We start from the raw sequence: 19,600 nt of genomic DNA, 5'->3' as shown, positions 1-19,600 counted from the left end.
GCAGTCTGTGTGCTTTTTTTGCTCGGGGGGTGGGTAGGTCGTGATTTAATGACACACGTTTACGTCCTGGTATGTCACAGTCTGGTGAGTGTCCACGGTTAATGCAGTCATGAGCATCGAGTGACAGTTGTGTGTTTAAATTGCTCTCTGGGTACACGCCGGACTTCCCCACTTAAAACGTCTGTCCATCTAATACCTGTCAACTTGCTGATCTCTTCTATCCACTCACTGCTATTTCACAAACCTGGGAGCCATTTATCATCCGCATGTAGATTGAAAATGCGTTTTTTTGGTGGTTAACTCCTCCACGTCAGTTAACAAACCATTCTACTCCACAACGCTTCTACACCCAAGCTGCGCGCGCGCCCGCTGTTGTTGATAAAACAACTAATCCCTCAATCAAACGCACTCTGTGGAAAATGGCGGTCGACCTCACCTACCTGCTACCTGCTGCTGCCACTGTCCCTCTAGTTAACTACCACCAACAGGTGGCTTAGCTAGCTCTGCTGTACGTCGTTCATTAATGAACTCACCCGTGTCGAGTCTTCAGATGAACTTTGTGGACTTTCTTGGGCTCTTGGAAACTTTCAGACGGATTTTATGCTTCATTTAGACCTCAAAAAAAAAAACGAACCTCAAGGTGGAGCTTTCCTGTCCTGCTGACTGTAACCCCGTGGAACTAAAGGAGGCTTCAAACAGATTTCACTACAGGGAAGAGAAAGATGAAATTTGCAACATCAAGGTAAGCTGACGAGCTAATGTTTTTTTTTGCTTAATTGCGCGTCGTGTGTGGGCCTTTCTTTGTCTGCATTCATTTCACTGTGTGTCAGTGCTGCGTTTATGTAATTTTTAAGTTCATATGTCTGCCTCTTGCTTATTCTTGTGGCTGTGAAGTGGTTGGTCATGCTCTTTGGTTATTCATACTCAACTATCAGTTCATTTTGTCCACTATTACAGTTTAAATTGATGTAATACAGCTGCTCTGGCATTGTTTTTTAACAAATAGTGTAGTTGTCGGAGAGGTAAAGCTTCTCTGTGCTGCTCTAAAGCAACCTGTTAGCTGAGCTTTTTTTGTGATGATGTTGTAGTTTAATTCTGCACTGATAACATAGCTGGAAAGTGTGCCTTATATTTCCCTAATTTTCATTTCCCCCAAAATTATCATCCATGAGAGGAGCCAAACATGTTTAAACGTGGGTAAATAGTGGTGAATTTTCATTATTTCACTGTTATTTCAATGGTTGCATCATTTTGAGCTGAATAGGTTTTGTGGCTGTTAGCATACATCTCTGTGACTTTTGTGTATTTTGGCAAGGTCTCCATGTGTTGCAGTGTTGATGCAAAACATTCAGTTGTCCTTTGCAAAGTTTATTTACTTTGTTCCTTGTTGTGCAAGCTTCAAATTGAAGGTTTTTGTGGCACACAGGCTGTCACATTAAAGCTTTCATCACAGAGTCAACTATCAGCTCAGCCGTGGAGAACATTTCAGCTCGGTGTCGAAGGTTAATATCACAGCTTCCTTTACTGTTTCTCATAATTGCACTTTAAGTGTCGCGCCTCCCTTCTGTAGTTTCTGCTGCTGCTGCTCTCAGCTGCACTTAACGTCAACTTAAACTCATACCCACATGCATACTTAAGGTCATCTACATCTCATATGAGTACAGCCTGAGCTTTTTTATGTCTGTGCTGATAAGAATTTGCTGGAATAAAGATGACATTTGCCTGTTGCCATAAGTCAGCTGGATTGTGGGGCTAAGATTTCTCCTTCTCAGTTCATTGGAGTGTTTATTTTCTGCAATGTTCAGAGACACTTTGTTGGATAATGGCCACATGGCAGCTGGCGCCCTCCCGTTGAGGATTCTGCATAATTGTTGTGGGTCTGTGTTTATTATTGACGCCTCTTTTTTTTTTTCTATGGAGCAACACCAAGTGTGAAACTTGGTGTGTGTTTGCCAGCAGTAACAACACCAGGACTTTCATATGGTTTCTCAACCTTGTAGACTCTGCATTGAGATAAATCATCTTCATATGAGTTGACTGAAAGGTTGAGGGTGTCCTCAATGTATAGAGGGTGAAAATAGTATTTAAGGTGTGTAGTTCCAACAAAAAGACCAAGAGACTGCTGTCTCAGATACAAGGATGAGAGGGCTCAGGGCCAGGAGCTCAGGGTGAGCCGTTGGGCCTCTGTATAGAAAGGAGTCATTGAAAGTGGTTTGGGTTTCTTGATAAGCCTGCGTCCCTTTAGAGATTTTTCAGGTACATCCACCTGGGGGGAGGCCCCCGGGTAGACCCAAAGCTCACTGGAGGGAGTTTGTGTCCCACCTGGTCTGGAAATGCTTCCAGGTCCCCAAGGAGGAGCAGGGGAAAAGGATGTCTGGGTTAATTTGCAAAGACTGCTGCTTTGCAAACCAACCCTGGAGATATATATATATATATGAAAATCTGAGGGTCATCAGGATTTTTGCAGATTATTACAGTATACAGTATTATTACAGTATAAGTTCTGTTTCTGTTGGTGTCACGTTTCATTGGTAGAGAAAAACACAATTTCTCTCTCAGATCCTTAAAGGGGGCATATCATGCTGATCCCTGATTTAATACTTTCAAATAATAATATAAATTTGAAAACAAGACCTTTCACCCCCCTGAATTTTCAAAAAATGAGATATTGTATCTTTTCTGATATCCTAGAACGAGATTTGATGCCTCTGAAAATAGGTCATTGACATTTGGGTTCGAGATTTTGACGTTCATGTCGACACGAGGATCCTTTCTTTTTATTGGAGTATCCTGATAAAGCAGCTCCTCCTCTGTGATGTCAGTTAGTCACACAACCGCCACCGAGGGATACACCCACCAAGAGCCGAGTATAAACGTATAAACTATACATGTTACAGTACCGGTTTGACTCACCACACTGAAGCGTCCTGAGATGATCTGTGTCGAAGTGGATTTTCTTCCTCCTGAGCTGCAGAACCGTCTGGGTCTGACTCAGGGTCCAATACAAAAGGACGTATCCTACACTCTGTCATTTTATTAGTGCTATCAATGCCTTACAGTGAAGTTTTGGCAAACAGCAAACTCGCTCGGTCTGCTCCATTCAATGTGGCGGTTTTGTAAATACTGTCATGCTGCAAAAACCGCCCCCTGGCTCTACCCCCTCTGCCCCTCTGATAGAACTGACCAATCAGAGCACAAAGGGCTGTGACGTTGCGAGGTTACTGGAGGTCATTTTCGAAAATGGAGCGTGTCAATGAGATCTTCAGAATGGCCTAAAATGAGGAAATTGAGAACGCTATTGTGGGGAAATGAAGGAACTAAATGACTTGTACTGAGGGCAGAAATGCTTTACAGGCATCCTAGTCTGGCATAGTGAAAAGGAGAAACAAGCATGATATGTCCCCTTTAAGAAGACTGCTACAGTTTTCTTATTCTCTAAAATCTGCGTTGAATAAATGCTTTATTTATAGCTGCGTGTTATGTAATTTTGCTCTCAAATCTCTACCAAGCTTCAAGCGTTGACTTAATGCATGGGCCTGTAATGTGTGTCACCACCACAGTGTAGTGATGTTCATCTTCCTCACAGCACAACTGTGTGTTTAACACAGTATGTCTGTAAGATTGAAGACTTACCTGAATGTTGGTTCTTCTTTCGTTGAACTCTCTGTAATGGTAGACATCAACGGCTTTTCACAAAGTTTGTCGAGTATTTTGCCAAATACTGAGTCACGCTAAGACACACGTAATAGCACTTAACATTATTGACTGTAAGAACAGAGAGTCCTGGACTTGATTGTGGCAGAAGACTGTTCGTGCCCCAAATATAAAAGACACTTACAGAATAGATGATGCTATAAAAGGACTGTTGGGATGGGGTCAGGAAATGAGGCAGCTTCTTTTTGTCTGACGAGATGCTCCACCTGTCACTCAGAAATCTTACTTCCCCCATATCAATCTGTGCATCAGAGTGAGGCCATAATGTGCTGCCTTTGTGTCATGGAGTAAATTAGTGCTACTTTTCACAAAATTGTTTACTGAGGCTGTCAGTTTGTACCACTTAGCTGTGTACAGAAGATACATCCTTAACTGTTCCTGTTGTACAAAGTGAAGCTAAAATACCTCCATAAACAACAACAGACAATAACATCTGATCTTAGTGAGTGTTTCGATAGTAGAGTCTGTGCAGCAGGAATCAGCTGGAGGAACTCTTAGGCTGTATTTAACACCGACGTAGTCTCTGTTATTTCACTGACTGCTCTGTGAAGAGGTGTCATGAAATCCAGAGATGTTTGACATCCTGTTCAAACACTGTCTTTGAGTGACTTCCTGTCAATCTGTAGTCTATCTGGCGATGAGGTTGGGTTGTTTCTGTAACTCTTACCTCACAGACTGTCAAAATAATTCAAGCCCAGTTCTCATGAACAAAGAAATAATGTAGGGAGATCAAAACCATTTACATAAACTCTGACACATTTCAATGGTCTAAAGGGACAGTTCAGTTTTTTTGAAGTGGGGTTGTATGAGCTCTATGTGACCACTAAGGACATTAGATACAGTAGAAAGGTGTCTCCTCTCCCTCAGTAAGACACAGACTGTAATCGATGGTGACGAGGAAATAGACGCTAACAGGGAAAGACCGTACCAAATTCAAAGGCTATTTTCTCTGCCTACAATAACTCAAATCAAAAAGTAATACCACAGTTAAAGAGTACGCTACATATAATAATTTTTAAGTGCATTTAGTCTTCGGAAATATAAACATTTATTAACATCTGTGGATGTTTCCTCTGTATTCCTTTCAGTTGCCATCTGTAGCAGCTCTTCTTCTGTGTACTCCGGTTCATACAGGTATCCTTTTGGTCCCAAAGTGAATGGAACTTCATCGTTGCTGTCATAGTCACTCATTTTGAATTTCCTACGCTGCCTCACAATCCTTAGAGTACAAACAAAAGAATTACGATACTTGATCAAACTTACACGAGGCTACAACCGGCGCCTGAAGCATAGCTTGTTTACATTCCCTACAGCTGAAAGGAGGAGGGGGGACAGAGCGCACTAGCGCTGCGCAGAAGGATACATGACCAGTTAGTCAGGTCCGGATAAATGTTTATATTTAAATAAGACTTAATGCACTTAAAAAAAATTTATGTAGTGTATTATTAAACTGTGGTATTAATTTTTGATTTGAGTTCTTATAGGCAGAGAAAATAACCTGAATTTGGTACCGTCTTTCCCTGTTAGCGCCTATTTCCTCGTCACCAGCGATTACAGTTTGTGTCTTACTGAGGGAGAGGAGACAACTTTCTACTGTATCTAATGTCCTTAGTGGTCACATAGAGCTCCCCACTTCAAAAAAACTGAACTGTCCCTTTAAGGAATTAATCTCAAGTTTTTTTTTTGTTTATCTTCATTGGCTCAATTTTTCATCACTGGATGTTGCTTCTTGATGGAGCTGCCATGTTAACGTCCAGCCCTGTCCACTAACTCAACCCTACATTATAGATAGATAGATTACCTCTGTTAAGATCACACAATTTCATAAAACTACCTTTCCAAAAAAATAAAAATAAAAAGTAGAGTCTGAACATTTGAACATAAATCAGCAACATAAAAATTAAAAATATGTCTGTTAGGCTTTGAGTTTAATTTTGTAGTTTAATCTGTGAATAATCTGTGAACATGGAGGACTCAGGCAGTATGGCTTTACCTCAGTGAGTCAGCAGGAGGAGCTCCAATGTTCTGGCTTTATTAGTGAAGAGCTGTTAAAGGTCGGATACAGTCTATACCATCAACAGTAGGTAAACCACATCAGTAACATTATACTCTGTCATGCGTGTATGTTGTTAGCGTGGTATTTCTCTGAGTGAAGGCTGACCTGTGTTGACAGGATGCTCATTATCTCTCTGTTATTGTGAGTAATCTTTACTCTCAGCTTCTTTTTGTATCTTTACTCTTTTATCTACATTTGAGGAAATGCTTTTCATGTTCTTGTTTTTACCCAGTAGTCCTTAACATACTGCTATTTCCTGTCGATGCAGTGAATGTTTTTGTGTCGACCATCTCCTCCTGGGCGTCACATTGATGAATCGTGTCAGTATTTTCATTTTACCTGCATGTTGCACAAAAGAGCTATTATCCTGCAGCAGATGGCCTTCACCTTGACAGAAGATGCTCCTGTTCTCTTGGTGTTCACATAAAACCCCAGCAGTGGCTCAGCTCCCAAACACAAAGCCCTGTGTTCCTGGAGCTGATATAAACAATAGCCAGTAAATGTATAATGGATTGTTTCATTTATCATAGCAAGCACACACAAGCACACACAAGCACACAACCTTATGTGTCCATGTTGGAGGCTTTTATAGAGCTCATTTTCCCCGGCGTACTGAGAAAAATGAGGCGTTTTAGCTTCCGACATAATGGCGTTCCTGTGCAGTCGAAAGCACCTACAGGGCAGTGAGGGCTGGACTGGAGCCAGAGAGCAACAGTAACCTTCAGAGAGCACACAGCGCCAGAGACAGGTTTTAATGAAAATACTCTGTAATGTTAACGCCGAACGCTCTCTGCTTTGTAAAGTGCTCTGTGCAGATTTCCGATTCTGTGGACTGTGTTTAGAGATGAAAATCTCAGGCTTATGTCTTCATTAAGCTGGTCGTATGGGGGCAACAAAGACCAAAGCTTGTTTGTGCATTTTACATTTTTTTAATTACTAAAACAGGATGTGAAGACTTTAAAATTTACCACATTCTTTACTGGAGTTTTACCTTGACCCAGGCTGAAATGGCGGTCACCCCAGCTTTAAAGATATTTCTGCTGGTGTTTTTTTTTCATGACTAAATTCTGACCTTTGTTGGAAGTAAACATTTCACTCATTTTAGCAATTATCAACAGTTCACTTTTAACTGGTCACTTTCCATCTGATTTCAAACATGCTGTGATCCAACTTCTTTTAAAGAAACCAGACCTTATTCTTATGGTTTTTAGTGATTACAGCTCAATTGCCAAACTTCCATTTTTCTCCAGAGTTTTAGAGAAAATAGTACTATTCTTCTGCTTCCCATTTTACCTGTGGTGTACCTCAAGGTTCTATTTTGGGTCCGCTTTTATTTTCTATTCATATGCTCCTGCTTGGCAAAATCATTCAGTGTCGCAACCTTTTATTTTACTGCGATTTTGATGACACACACAGATATACCTACCGCTGAGACTTGGGCCCTTATTCACAAAGCTTCTCAGAATTGTCTGAGAGAGCTACTAAATTAGCATAAAAATTTCTAGCAAGGAATATTAGCTCAAGAGTGATTCAGGAAGTTTCTGAGAGCAGCTCTGAGCAAGGAGAGGACAGAAACTTTGATCACAGTGAGGAGGTTTGGTTGGTGGTTTTTAAAGGTGCTATATCAATGAAGTTTATTATTATTGTAATAAGCCCAATGTGATTTGTGTGCAGTTTAAAATGATCACACATCCTGTGACTAGCAGATTTGGATTCCTGTGCTTTGTTGTGTATGTTTTGTCCCCCGAAGTTGTAATGTCATTATAGTTCTTGTTTTTTTTTTCACTAAACGGATCACAGTGTAGACACCTCACATTAAAAGACAAGCATGCAAAAAGGGAATAACACAAAAATTCTTCTTCATGTTAGCTTTTGAAGTGAACCATGTTTTAAATTTCACATCTTTCAAGCTTGAAAGCAACAAGGAAGGGCAACTCCAAGACAAAATACAACGTCCTTTTTAATCCTCATTTCCATTCGCTACATGTCATACAGTAAGAACATGAACGAGAGAGGGCAACATACAGAGTCCAGTCACTGAGCATATTCACTGTAAAGAGCCACTTCCCAACAACAACACAGAGTCCACTATGTTCCTGGAGCTGTCTTTGTGGAGGAAGTCTCTGACCTCTCGCCTTGTGAGGACATGCAGTGGAATATCTGGAGAGAGAACACGGCGTGTACGACTCCACTCGCAGACGGCTGCTAGTTCACAGTTAGATTTGAAAAGTGCACACAAGGTACTGATCTGGTAAGTAGCTCGATGAATAATTCCTCTACTGTACGTCTGTAAAATACCATGACACTCTGTTACAGAGCTCAGGGCAAGACAGCGGTACTTATCAGATGTAAAAATAAATGACGTGACATATCAATATTCACAAAAACTATTGGCATTGAATTCACAATATCTACAAATTCACAACTTGGTAACACTAATCTGAATAATTAGAATTGTTGCCATTCAGTTAATAATAATAATTTGTTCAGTTTATCTATTTTTCTACGGCTTTCTACCCATCAAGAGATTTGCATCAATGCTGTAGAGATTATGTCGTATAAAACATATAATATTTAATGCTGTACTGAATAGCATAAATATATTCATATAGTAATATGCTCTTAATATACTGTATCTTATAGGATGAGAACTCTCTGCTGAAGTTAACTCTGGCCCTGTGAGGAAAAGATGGACCACATAAATAATAAATCACACCATAAGAACCAAAACTAACAGTACAGTAGAATCCTGTTTATCAAACCTCTCAGAAATAAGAGCTGAATCACCACAAACTCTTCATCTAACACATTTTGTACGTGCACCCTCTGAAACACTTCAAGAGAAAACTCCTTCTTTTACTCTCCTTCTCTTGTATTTGTACCGTTGCATGTTTTTCTTGCTTTCTCCGTCAGTCTGAGCCGTTAGGATGACAGAGATTCTTCTGTAGATCGGCTGCAGAGTGGAGAGGTGATAGCAATGTGGCTCTGAAAGTGTTTGCCCTCTTTTTTTATACTTCTCACAGACGTTTAACTTTTCACAGCTCTTCAGATAAAAACCAAGGCCTTTATTTGGGCTACTGCACATGCTTTTATTTGGAGTCAGCTCTCTGTCATACAGACAGTGCCATCTTTCATCTTTGTCTGTGGTTTAATTTTCAGACACTGCACCATCTTTAGTGCCCGTCTACATTTTTGGCAGTTTTGGCAGTGGCTTTCTTATGGCACTGGATAGATTTTTGATACAACATTTCTACCACACTGATGTGAAGTAGTACTTGCAGTTCAAACTGAGGGCAGGCTCCTCACAATCTGATGTGCAGGAAAAACCCCGCAAACTGCACTTCGGTTTCCTTTTTTAGTGTTTTTCATTCTGATATGAACATTAATCATGTGTGAGTGGTTGCAGCGATAGAAAACACACGGCCGGTGCAGGATCATCATGAACATACATACTTCTCCATGTAGGAAGTATGAAAGTGTCCTGGCCAAAAATTTGAATCTGACTACAATTCATCTCTATGGCACCACCAAGGGTGGTGCGTCTGTATAATAGCGTCTGTATAATATGGTGCAACGTGGCAGTGCTAAAATCTGCAGTTCGTTGAGTGTCTTAGTGTCCGTTTGAGGCTGGCTCCAGAATAAACATTTATATCTGTAACTGGCGCCCGAAGCATAGCTTGTTTACATTCCCTACAGCTGAAAGGAGGAGGGGGGACGGAGCGCACTAGCGCTGCGCAGAAGGACACATGACCAGTTAGTTAGGTCTGGATTAATGTTTATATTTCTGAAAACTTAATGCACTTAAAAAATATTTGATGTAGCGTACTCTTAAACTGTGGTATTACTTTTTGATTTATTTCTTGTAGGCAAGAAAATAGCCTTTGAATCTGGTACGGTATTTTCCTGTTAGCGCCTATATCCTCGTCACCATCGATTACAGTTTGTGTCTTACTGAGGGAGAGGAGACAACTTTCTACTGTATCTAATGTCCTTAGTGGTTACATAGAGCTCATACAACCCCACTTCAATAAAAAAACTGAACTGTCCCTTTAAGATGACCCAAGTTCTGCCCAATCAGAGGCAGAGCTCAGCTGAATGACAGGCAGGTGTCCTATAACTGTAAGTGTGGAGCCTGAAAGCCCGCCCCATTTCCAATATGGCGTCCGCCGACAATTTGCTTCAAAACTATATTTCAGAAACAGACGGGTGACGTCACAGAGACTTAATCCATTTGTTCTACTGTCTATGGTCGGACTTCATTTTAGGAGTTTTGTAAATAAGTAACATCATTTTTCAAACTGGGTCTGATCTGTTATTTGACAGAGTGGCAGGTCAACAGAAAGTATGAATATACAACGACTGCAGATTATATTTCTGAGGGAAAATCAAAAACCAGATGGAACTTTCTGTAACCCAATCTACTGGCAAATCATTTTGTGGCGTAGTTTGTCAATATTTATAATTTTAACAGGTCACCTCGCTACCAGCTCTTCTCAGCGATGGGGATTTTTACCTTCCATTCACTACCCCTCAATTGTTGTTGAGTAAAGAAAATTATAAAAGTGAGGATTTTTGATATATCTTCATGATTACATTTAGAGGTGTCAGTCCGATACTGATATCGGATATCGGTCCGATATCAGCAAACAAACAGATATCGGTATCGTATCAGAATGCATCTAAAATCTCCGATATAATCAGTCCATTGCAGTCTGCTCCTGCTGTTTACATTTGATTTATTTAGGTTATTTTCTGGGTCTTCTAATTTATTCTTTATTTAATTCAATTACTAGTATATTCTCATGTTTAATGTTGAAATTTCTGTTACCCATTGGTTAATAATAAATATAATAATTATTATATTAATTATTATAATAATAATAAATGGGTCAGTTTTTCCTCATACCCACTGTTGCTGATTACTGTTCTTTGTTTGAATAATATCACTTAATCAAGCCTTTTCTAACATGACAGACATACTACAAAATAAGTAATAAAAGTATGCATGTTTAATGCTGATATCGTATCGGATTAATATCGGTATCAGCCAATACTCAATGCTGCAGTATCGGTATCGTATCGGAAGTGAAAATGTAATATCGGGACATCCCTAATTACATTAAAACTTGTGACCTTGCTCAGTGCTCATGAGGAATCTCGACCCTTGAAACAAACTGGGCTAAGTTAACAGCAGCTCAGCTTGCAGCCTCCACGCCTTCTCTTTGTGTGTTTGTAACACTTTGAACAACCTAACCCTTAAACTAAGAAATCTTTGATCTCTGATTGATCAAATCTGGCAGCTTTAGCTAACCCTGAACCTATGATTATGCAATCATTGCTGCATGGTCTATGTTTTTTATTGAATTAGTAAAAGGGCTGAGGTTTCCATGTGAGGCTGATTGTGTGAACAGGCGAGAGACGTGAGGGCACACTGCTGATATTTGGGACTGAGGGTGTTGATTCACTCGTTGCTGACTTTGAGCCAAGTTGTTACACAAATGCATCTTGAGTTCTTGCTGTTGCGACTTCTCATAACTTCTTACCTATGAATCCTGGATCATATTACTCAAGGATTCCTGAATAAACATGAGCACTTAGTGTCGTCTGATCCTGACGGAGCAGCAGCCAGCAGGCTTTGAACATCCTCGGCTCTGATCTTCATCATGACTCAGTTGGTTTGAGACAAAGTGATAAAAAAGGAGCCCAAAAAGAGACTCAATGTTTCACTGTGTTTCTCCCTGGAAGAATAGAAAATCACATTTTGAAATATTGAATATAATATGCCGAAGCCTATCAGCAGTTTGACGTCGGGTTGATAATTTCCGACACTGTTATAAAATATGTAGAGGTATTTAACACTGCTATTTAACAGGGACATGTTCACCTGGTTTGTAATTATCATTTTTACATGACTATAAAACATTGATGAATTCCTCACAAATCTCATCCAGAGTTAATAGTGCCATGAATTATCACGTCAGTTTGATCTTTGAGGGTTAAATATAAAAATGGTTTAACAGGAGGTGTCCACGCTCTGGCATTTATATCTCAAACCTCTGAAGGGAAAATGTTTTCTCTGGTTTCCGAGTCAGGTTTGGATTAAATGAAGTGGTTACAAAATCTAGTCTAAAAAACAAAACTGTCAGATACTTGAAAACTTGATGAAACAAAAAGTGGTGAAAACACTTTCAGAGCGCTGTGCTGCCTCTCCACTGAGAGCAGGTCTCAGTGTTTATGCAGACGATGCTGAAGTGATGCGTTAGTAATCAATGGGTACAGAAACACTGATTCTAAGCCCTATTTCAGTGTAACAAACACCATTATTGGAGGTTGCAGACATACACGTGTACAGATTGTCATGCATTAACCTATGACTGACACGTTGTACATGTTTCGTGTTATTAACACCTTTTTAAAGAAGCAACAACACAGTCCACTCACTCCTCGATGCTTACCACTGAAGAGACAGGTTGAAGAGATCCATGTTGGCGTCTGAAGTACAGTGTTCATCAGAGTGTATGCAGGAAATAATATAAAAGTCCATGGAGCATACAGCAAACAAAAACAACAGCAACTGGTTTCACTGAATTAGAAAACATCAGAAAACGGAACCAAATTCAACACGTAACAAAAACACAACGGTCAGGAAACAGAACTTGGAGACGCTCACCACAACTGGAGACAAATCTGGTTCTCTGTAATCCGACCACATCTTCTTCATAGTTATTTAAGTGATTTAGAAATTGAGCAACCTCTCTTTTATCCCAAGATTTAAAGGCATTTCTGAGGGTAAAAATCTCCAGTGATGGTTGTATCGCCAGAGTTTGTTTAGAGATACTGTTTAGGTCTTTGTTGTCTACTTCAAAACACAGAACAGAACAGCATGTTGACAATCAAATCAACACCAATGAGCTTCACACAAACAAGTGTAACAGGGCAAGAGTTCAACATGAAACACAATCCTGCACATGAAGACAGAAAATTCAAAACAGAGCCAAAAATAGTTACAGTGACAGATGCAGACAAAACAAAGAGAAACAGCAGGCATACAAAGAAGTGTATGTGTGTGTTTCAGTGTATAAAACATCCAGGGCCGTTTGCATTTTCATGGACAGTGGACTGCTATTCAGATTTGACTCCAGTCTGAGGTAACGCTGTTAGTTTGGAGACGCTGCACCAGGAGCCAAAACATAAACGCACATGAGAAGTGTTCCGGACGACACTGAAGCCTTTAATCGCTCTGCTTCATCTTTTCACAGGCAGAGGTCTGTTAACCTTCCACACTAATGGGCAATTTTACACCGGGTGCCCATGCCCAAGGGCCGTGGATGGGTGGGTGGAACAGAGCCACATACTGCAGTGCAGGAGTCAGTGGACACCAGTTTTCATACACACAGATGTGTGAACGTATAAGGGCCTTATCTCCTATCATGTGTGTTTATTCACCAAGGCACATAACTCCTCTGTCATCAAACATACTCATCCAGTTAAACCAATGAGAGCTGCTGGACGATAAAACACACTGGCAGCCCCCTTGAGATGCCGCAGCAATCCTCCTGATACTGCATTGGGTTTGTTGAGATTCAGCGTGCGCTGAAGGCCACACACTGAAGGTTATTAATGATGTTCCTATAGAGCTATACAGGCCGGCCCGGAGCACAGCGCAGCAGCCGACGGCGTCTTACGATGCATGGCTGTGTGTCCGAGTGAGTGCGTGCGTGCATGCATGTTAACTCCGTGGATGTGTCAGAACCTTATCATCGGTAATGAGCTCCAATGAAAACTTCAGAGGCATGCTCGCTCTAACTTATTATAAGCAAAGCGCAAACATGTCAAAACATAGTGAAAACACAACTCGACTACTCTACGAAAACAGCAAGCAATCAAGATACGGCAAAGGGTCACTTGGTTACTCACAACGAGGGGGACAGGGCCAGAGCTAAGAGTGGAGAAAAGAAAAGCTACACTAACACGGGCTGATGTGACAATGTGCTCCCTCCAAGGTCCAACTATTTAATGTGAATCTACCGTATGTTTAAAATCGCCTTTCATCTATACAGACGTGCAAAATATCAAACTCTCAAGAAAAAAAACAGACACACACACGCTCAAATAGCCAAACACCCATCCACACACACACACACACACACATACAAACACACAGAAAGATGTAATGGACTTGGCCTCCTGCGAACCTGTCTACCCTCCACCACGAAACAGATCAAGCCTAACATTTGGTGGGATCAGTTTAGGTTGTTCGCCTTCATGATCGCGGGCTTTCTGTTGACGTATGTGGCCCAGTAGCCTAAGTTGAAGATGAAGAACAAAACGGGGAAAATGATGCGCGATATCTTGTCCACTTTGCTGACACGGTTGTAGGACTTCTTGGCCTCCGTGTAGGGATCATCCATTTTATGCAGGAAGGGGTGTTTGGGGGTTGATGTGGTGGCGCTCTTGGAAATGGTGGTCAAACCCTGGTCTTTCGCCACGTTGATGGCGTATGTGGTTCCGACAATGTTGAAGGTGTTGTTTGCCTTCTTGGACAAAGTCGCCGATTCTCTCCTCTGAAAAGAGAGAAGGCAGTAAAAGGTAAAGGTCGTCAGGGGCGAAGCACCAGACTATAACAATACTTCCATTTGAACTCATAAAGAGGAAATAGAAGCAACACCACGAGACACGACACACACAAGAACAAAACAAAAGCCTAACCATATCTTTAATCCTTGCCATGTTAGCCTGAAACGGTTCCTGAAAAGAAAAGTAGAAAAGAAAAAAAGTTTACCAATTATATTAAAATTACCCAACTTACAAACTCTAATCATCAGTTTCTACCTGGAAGTACTTCTGAACATTTTACACTTTTAATAATGTCAAGTCAAATCTGCATTCTGTCAGTCAAGATCGCAGAAAAAGCCATGATAAAAATTCATCATGAACTTATTATCTGGCCATTAAAGACTGCATAATGGGAACAGTAATAATTTGCATCATTGAGAAAGCAGGCCGGGCTGGCGTCTGATACTGCGAACAGCAGCAGCTCAGAGCAGGATTCGAAACAAAGCAAGAAAAGAGCGCCTGAAAACATGTCTGACAAACTGTATCAATGAGAGCAGCCAGGCCTCTTCAGGCAAACAGCTTGCGATAAAACAAACACGACAAAGGCTGTGTGTGTGATAAAAGTTGGCTGCAGAAGCTGTCGTCCTCCCGCTCCTCGAGAGAAATCATTAGACTGTCTTTCATATTGAAGTCGGACAGGGAGGCCAGATTTTATTTGCTAAATTGGGGAGCTCGGATAGCTAAACTTGCATCAGCAGAGGATGCTGTCAGCCTGAAAGAGTGCAGAGAAGTGAAAACTGTAAATGTGAGAGAACAAGTAGGGCACTGAGATTGATCACTGGGCACAGTTTTAGTTTCCTGTGTGGCTCACAGCGTGTTTGAGGGTTTACTTGGGTGATTCTTTTCACACCATTCATCCTTCCCACTGTGGCCACTTTAAGATCTTGCAGCAAATTAAACTGTGTGTGCGTGTGTGCCATGTAACAAAGTGTTTCATTTTCAGTGCTCCCTGTTTTCACTTTGCTTTGAGCCCAGCTTTAATTTTTGCTCCACTTTTGCAGCTTCATTTAATTTTCCTTCCTATTTCCTTTGACTTCATCTTTTTAATTAGCATAACTAATGTCCCCTCTTTCCCCTCCTCTGAAGCGCTCCACGGTCGATGTCTTCCTGCACACGGCTCATCACTGAATGTTGTGTTTGGGCTTTTGTTCCCAGTATTCACATTGTCACAAATAATAATAAGGCAGGAAAACAGCTTTGTACGTGACACAGATGTTTCTATGTGGGTTCATTCTCTGATCTGGTTCACTTTGTCACCTCTGTGCACAGGGAATAGAGTCCTGTAAAACCAAAGCCAACGTGCTTAATCCTTATGCCCGTTAAACCTAATATGTAGGACGAGGTATCAGCGAGTACGGCTCTCGATGCACTCAGCTCATACCATAATGAATTACCGCTGATAAAGATCAAACTGTTTCACCAGAAATTAATTCTTCTTCACTTTCACAAACCTGCAGCCCACACAGCAAGTTGTTCTCACCCTGTTCATGTCTCATACATAGTTAGTGGACGGTGCAAATATACTTTATATTTATCTTTTCTACTCCACCAGCTGCTTCATGTAGCTGCCACCTGTGCCTTCTTCATTTTACCAGTTTTATTTTAAGACAGTGTTTCTATCAGGGGAAGAAGATGACAGCTCCTCATTCCCTGTTGCTTACTAAGGAAGGTATCACTGTCTCCAAATATCTCTGATGGCAAGTAATCAATTATGAAGGAAGCAAGACGCAACCTACAGCGTTCACCTGGGTCTTCACAAAGCTAACAGCTAACAACAGACAGGTTATCTCTTGATAATGTTTTTAAATTGTTTTGTTGATTTAAATGTAAATAACTTTTAGAGCTGATAAGAGAAGCCCCCTCTGATGGTAAACTGTATTTTCAGACCAGTCTACCTGCTGGTTGGATCAACTATCACTTACACATTGTCATTCACATTAAATTTAAGGAATCAGTGTTTTCCTCTCCTTACTTTGTGCCAAAGCTTGTGTGCTGCTTTGTGTTTGCTCTGTTTGTCTCCTATTTGAAGACGTCTCTTTAAAGTGATACTCCGGGATGGAACAAGTTGGGTCCTATCACAAGGTTTAGGGCAGAAATTACCCCTACAGCAGTGTTTTTGTGCAGCAGAAGCCCAGAGCGCTCGCACCAAACACCCCCTCCCTGCTCCTCTGCCGGTTTCCTCTGCACTCAGATGGGGCCATATTTTACTTGACCCAAAACACAAATAAACGGACTCCCACCGAAAAAATCTGATATCAGTCTGCATTCACACTTTATATAGAGAATTTTCAGCGCGTTACTTTCACACAACAACACCGCTAAATAAGGCTCTAGTTCTCATTATGGCATAAAACAGTGCTACCTCCGCTGCAGAGCCACAGCTGGCTACGAGGCACTCGCCGCTTAGTGTATCAGTGCGGCGTGCCAGATATAAACAAACGCAGGTAGTCTGCCAGGACGAAGAGACACGATGAGAACTAGAGCCTTATTTAGCGGTAATTTTGTGTGAAAGTAACGCGCTGAAAATTCTCTAAATAAAGCGTGAATGCAGACCGATATCAGAGTTTTTGGTGGGAGTTCGTTTATTTGTGTTTTTGGTCAAGTAAAATATGGCCCCGCCTGAGTGCAGAGGAAACCGGCAGAGGAGCAGGGAGAGGGTGTTTGGTGCGAGTGCTCTGGGCTTCTGCTGCACAAAATCACTGCTGTAGGGGTAATTTCTGCCCTAAACCTTGTGATAGGACCCAACTTGTTCCATCCTGGAGGATCACTTTAAGCCCATTAACCAGAACCTTAAAGCTGAATTTACACATGTTGTGCACGGTAAAACCCAACATTGACTATGATAAAAATACTAAATGAACCCAACTGATTCTTCATCCAAATGTTATTACTCACTCATTTTAAACAAGTAAGGTAATTAGAAGTTAAAAAGTTGAAAAACTTTAGGATGATGTGCAGGGGGCACAGGCTATCTATGCTCCATATGGCACTGACAGGCTGTCTGTGCTTCTCACTCACAGTTACAAAATGATGTCACAACAAAAAGCTGAATCAATCAGTGAAAACAAAACAAGAAAATCAAATTATCCCATAGAAAGTTGCATTAACTTAAAAGAAATATGTAAGGAAAGTTTTGCAAGTTCAAAATATTTTAGTTGTATTAACTTATCATATTTAAGTTGGCGTAACTTAATTTTTTTGTGGCAACGAGTTTCTGTGTTTTTATTTATCTATTTTTTGTAAGGTCAACTTAGTATGTTTTACAGTGTGCCCAGTGTTCCCTCTGAGCTGCCCGTTTGCACAATCGCACAATGCTCCCACGTTCTCTGCGCACAGCATATTTATGCAGTGCATAAAATAAAATCCAACCTGAACTGTAAAGAAAATAACCACACACTGTTTATTCTGGACTATTTGATGTTGCAACTCAGTGACAGGTGACAAAAAGCAGTAAACTCAGATAAAACAATGACTAACGCTGTCCAGCCAATCATTTCTAATGCAGCCAGTCAGTGACATTTACAGCACTTAATGTGTACATAACGCTGTTTAATAAGTTAGTGTGTAGCCAACGGTGCAGCAGTTAACAAAAGTAATTGCGGCAAATTAAAAGACATGCAGTTTATTTAAGATGGAACAGCTGTCAGAGTATATGTGAATTAAAGAAAAAGAGGTGAAACTGGTGATTTTTTTTTTTAAGGGAGTAAAAAAAACAAAACAAACAAACCCCCCCACTTTTTGTGGCCACGCGATGGCAGCACCTGCGGTTGAAATAACCTGAAGCACATTGTTGCTCTAACTAAGATTTTTTTCCACGGTTTAAATTCTTGCTTGTATTGTACGTCGCTTTAGACAAAAGCGTCAGCTAAATGAAACTGTAGAGTAGTAGAGAAAAGGCTGCTCTGTAGAACATGCTGCGAAGCCAAAGTAGCAAGCAAGTTTTTGCAGGGGTAAAGTGGAATACCCCAAGTGTCAAAGAGAAGTCATTTAAATGCACTTAGAATAGTAGGAAAATGCAAGAAGGATACTGGTGTGGCCATAGTGTGTATGTCTGATGTTTAGGGAATGCTCAGGGAGCTTGTGTGCTCAGACACAAACGAAGAATTAGGGGGAACACTGGATGAACTGAGCTTTGAGAAGTCAATCTGACCAAAGATCGACCTGGATTAGGAAGTCTGGCATGAGAACGACTTGTATCAGCAGCTCCAGTCCAAAATAAAAAGCCACATACTGATGATCCTTTTGAAAACGTAGCTTCAGTAACCTTAAATGTGAAGGACGGCTGAGGATTAGATCTCTTCTTATCAAGAAAACAACAATTTCCTGTCAAGTATCAACAAATATGGACATGCTTGTAGCACTCAGAGGCAAATACGCTTTTGTTGTGGTTGATTGAGGAATCAGGACTGAGGACACGACGTGATCACTCTGATCAGTGTTTCCTCCTCAAGTGAGCAGGGCATCAGGAGAGAGATGATCCTTGGAGCTCATCTTGGACACAGAGAGGGGTGTGGAGAGCTAACAGAGCCCACAGACAGGCGGTTGCATTGAGCAGGGACTTGGTATGCCTGTTTGAAAACTGTGAGCGTCTATAAAGTGTTTCAGAGCAGGAGGAGAAAGAGCGTCATTGATGCCCCCTGGATAACCAGAAACTTTACCGTGATATTGATTTCTCGCCACCAAGAGCCTCTTTCATCACAGCAATGGCTTACATCAGCAAGAAAAGCCAATGACTGCTAAAACGTGTCACATGACCTTAATCATTGTCCCTTCAACGCCTCAGTCCTTGGCATTAGAGATGCTCTGTGCCCGTAAACCTGACAAATGAGCCGAGCAAAGTCATTTCTGTTGCCTTTTTACTCTGCTGTCTTCTTCACTTATATCTGTGGTCTACTTATTGGTGAAACCACATGTGGCATTGGGTTGTGTGCATGTTTTCATGAATCTAATGTGGTACAGAGCACAATTTGCTCCCAGCCACAGATTTCTGTGTGCAACTGCAAGAACAGATCCTCTGCCTGAATACAATGCATCTATTGACCTTGTCTTTGTTACTTCAGCAAATTGTTGCATCAGAATGTCTTTTTGAGTGTGATTAAGTATCCTCAGGGTAATTGTGCCGCGCTTTGTCCTGCTGTTTGGAGCTCAGTGTGTGACTGTGTCTGTATGTGTGACTGTGTAACTGAACCTTGTGACAGCTCTTCCTTATATTAA

General features: G+C 41.1%; 2 protein-coding genes across 4 annotated transcripts in view; one reads left to right on the top strand and one right to left on the bottom strand.

Moving 5' to 3' along the window:
* The first annotated feature begins 238 nt into the window (after positions 1–238).
* gabrb4 (gamma-aminobutyric acid type A receptor subunit beta4) overlaps positions 239–19,600 on the top strand; it is a 354,886-nt gene continuing 335,524 nt past the window's right edge. The window contains exon 1 of the mRNA XM_074672397.1: positions 239–742. Within this exon, the coding sequence (XP_074528498.1) occupies positions 723–742 (20 nt within the window). The 5' untranslated portion in view covers positions 239–722. The remainder of the gene's footprint in view (positions 743–19,600) is intronic.
* The window catches only part of gabra3 (gamma-aminobutyric acid type A receptor subunit alpha3), a 167,335-nt gene continuing 157,380 nt past the window's right edge, over positions 9,646–19,600 (bottom strand). For 2 of the 3 annotated variants that reach the window (XM_074672399.1, XM_074672400.1), the window contains 2 exons: positions 14,480–14,518; positions 9,646–14,334 (listed from right to left, as the gene is read on the bottom strand). In XM_074672399.1, the coding sequence (XP_074528500.1) occupies positions 14,014–14,334; positions 14,480–14,518 (360 nt within the window). In that variant the 3' untranslated portion in view covers positions 9,646–14,013. The remainder of the gene's footprint in view (positions 14,335–14,479; positions 14,519–19,600) is intronic. The other variant, XM_074672401.1, reaches the window with a different exon arrangement.

The sequence above is a fragment of the Halichoeres trimaculatus genome, unplaced genomic scaffold (assembly GCF_033239565.1).
Source record: "Halichoeres trimaculatus isolate MK-OKI-2021-1 unplaced genomic scaffold, fHalTri1.1 fHalTri1_scaffold_6, whole genome shotgun sequence".
NCBI classification, from domain to species: Eukaryota; Metazoa; Chordata; class Actinopteri; order Labriformes; family Labridae; genus Halichoeres; species Halichoeres trimaculatus.
The sequence above is the reverse complement of the archived record's forward strand: the minus strand, read 5'-3'. Positions and strand labels throughout refer to the sequence as shown.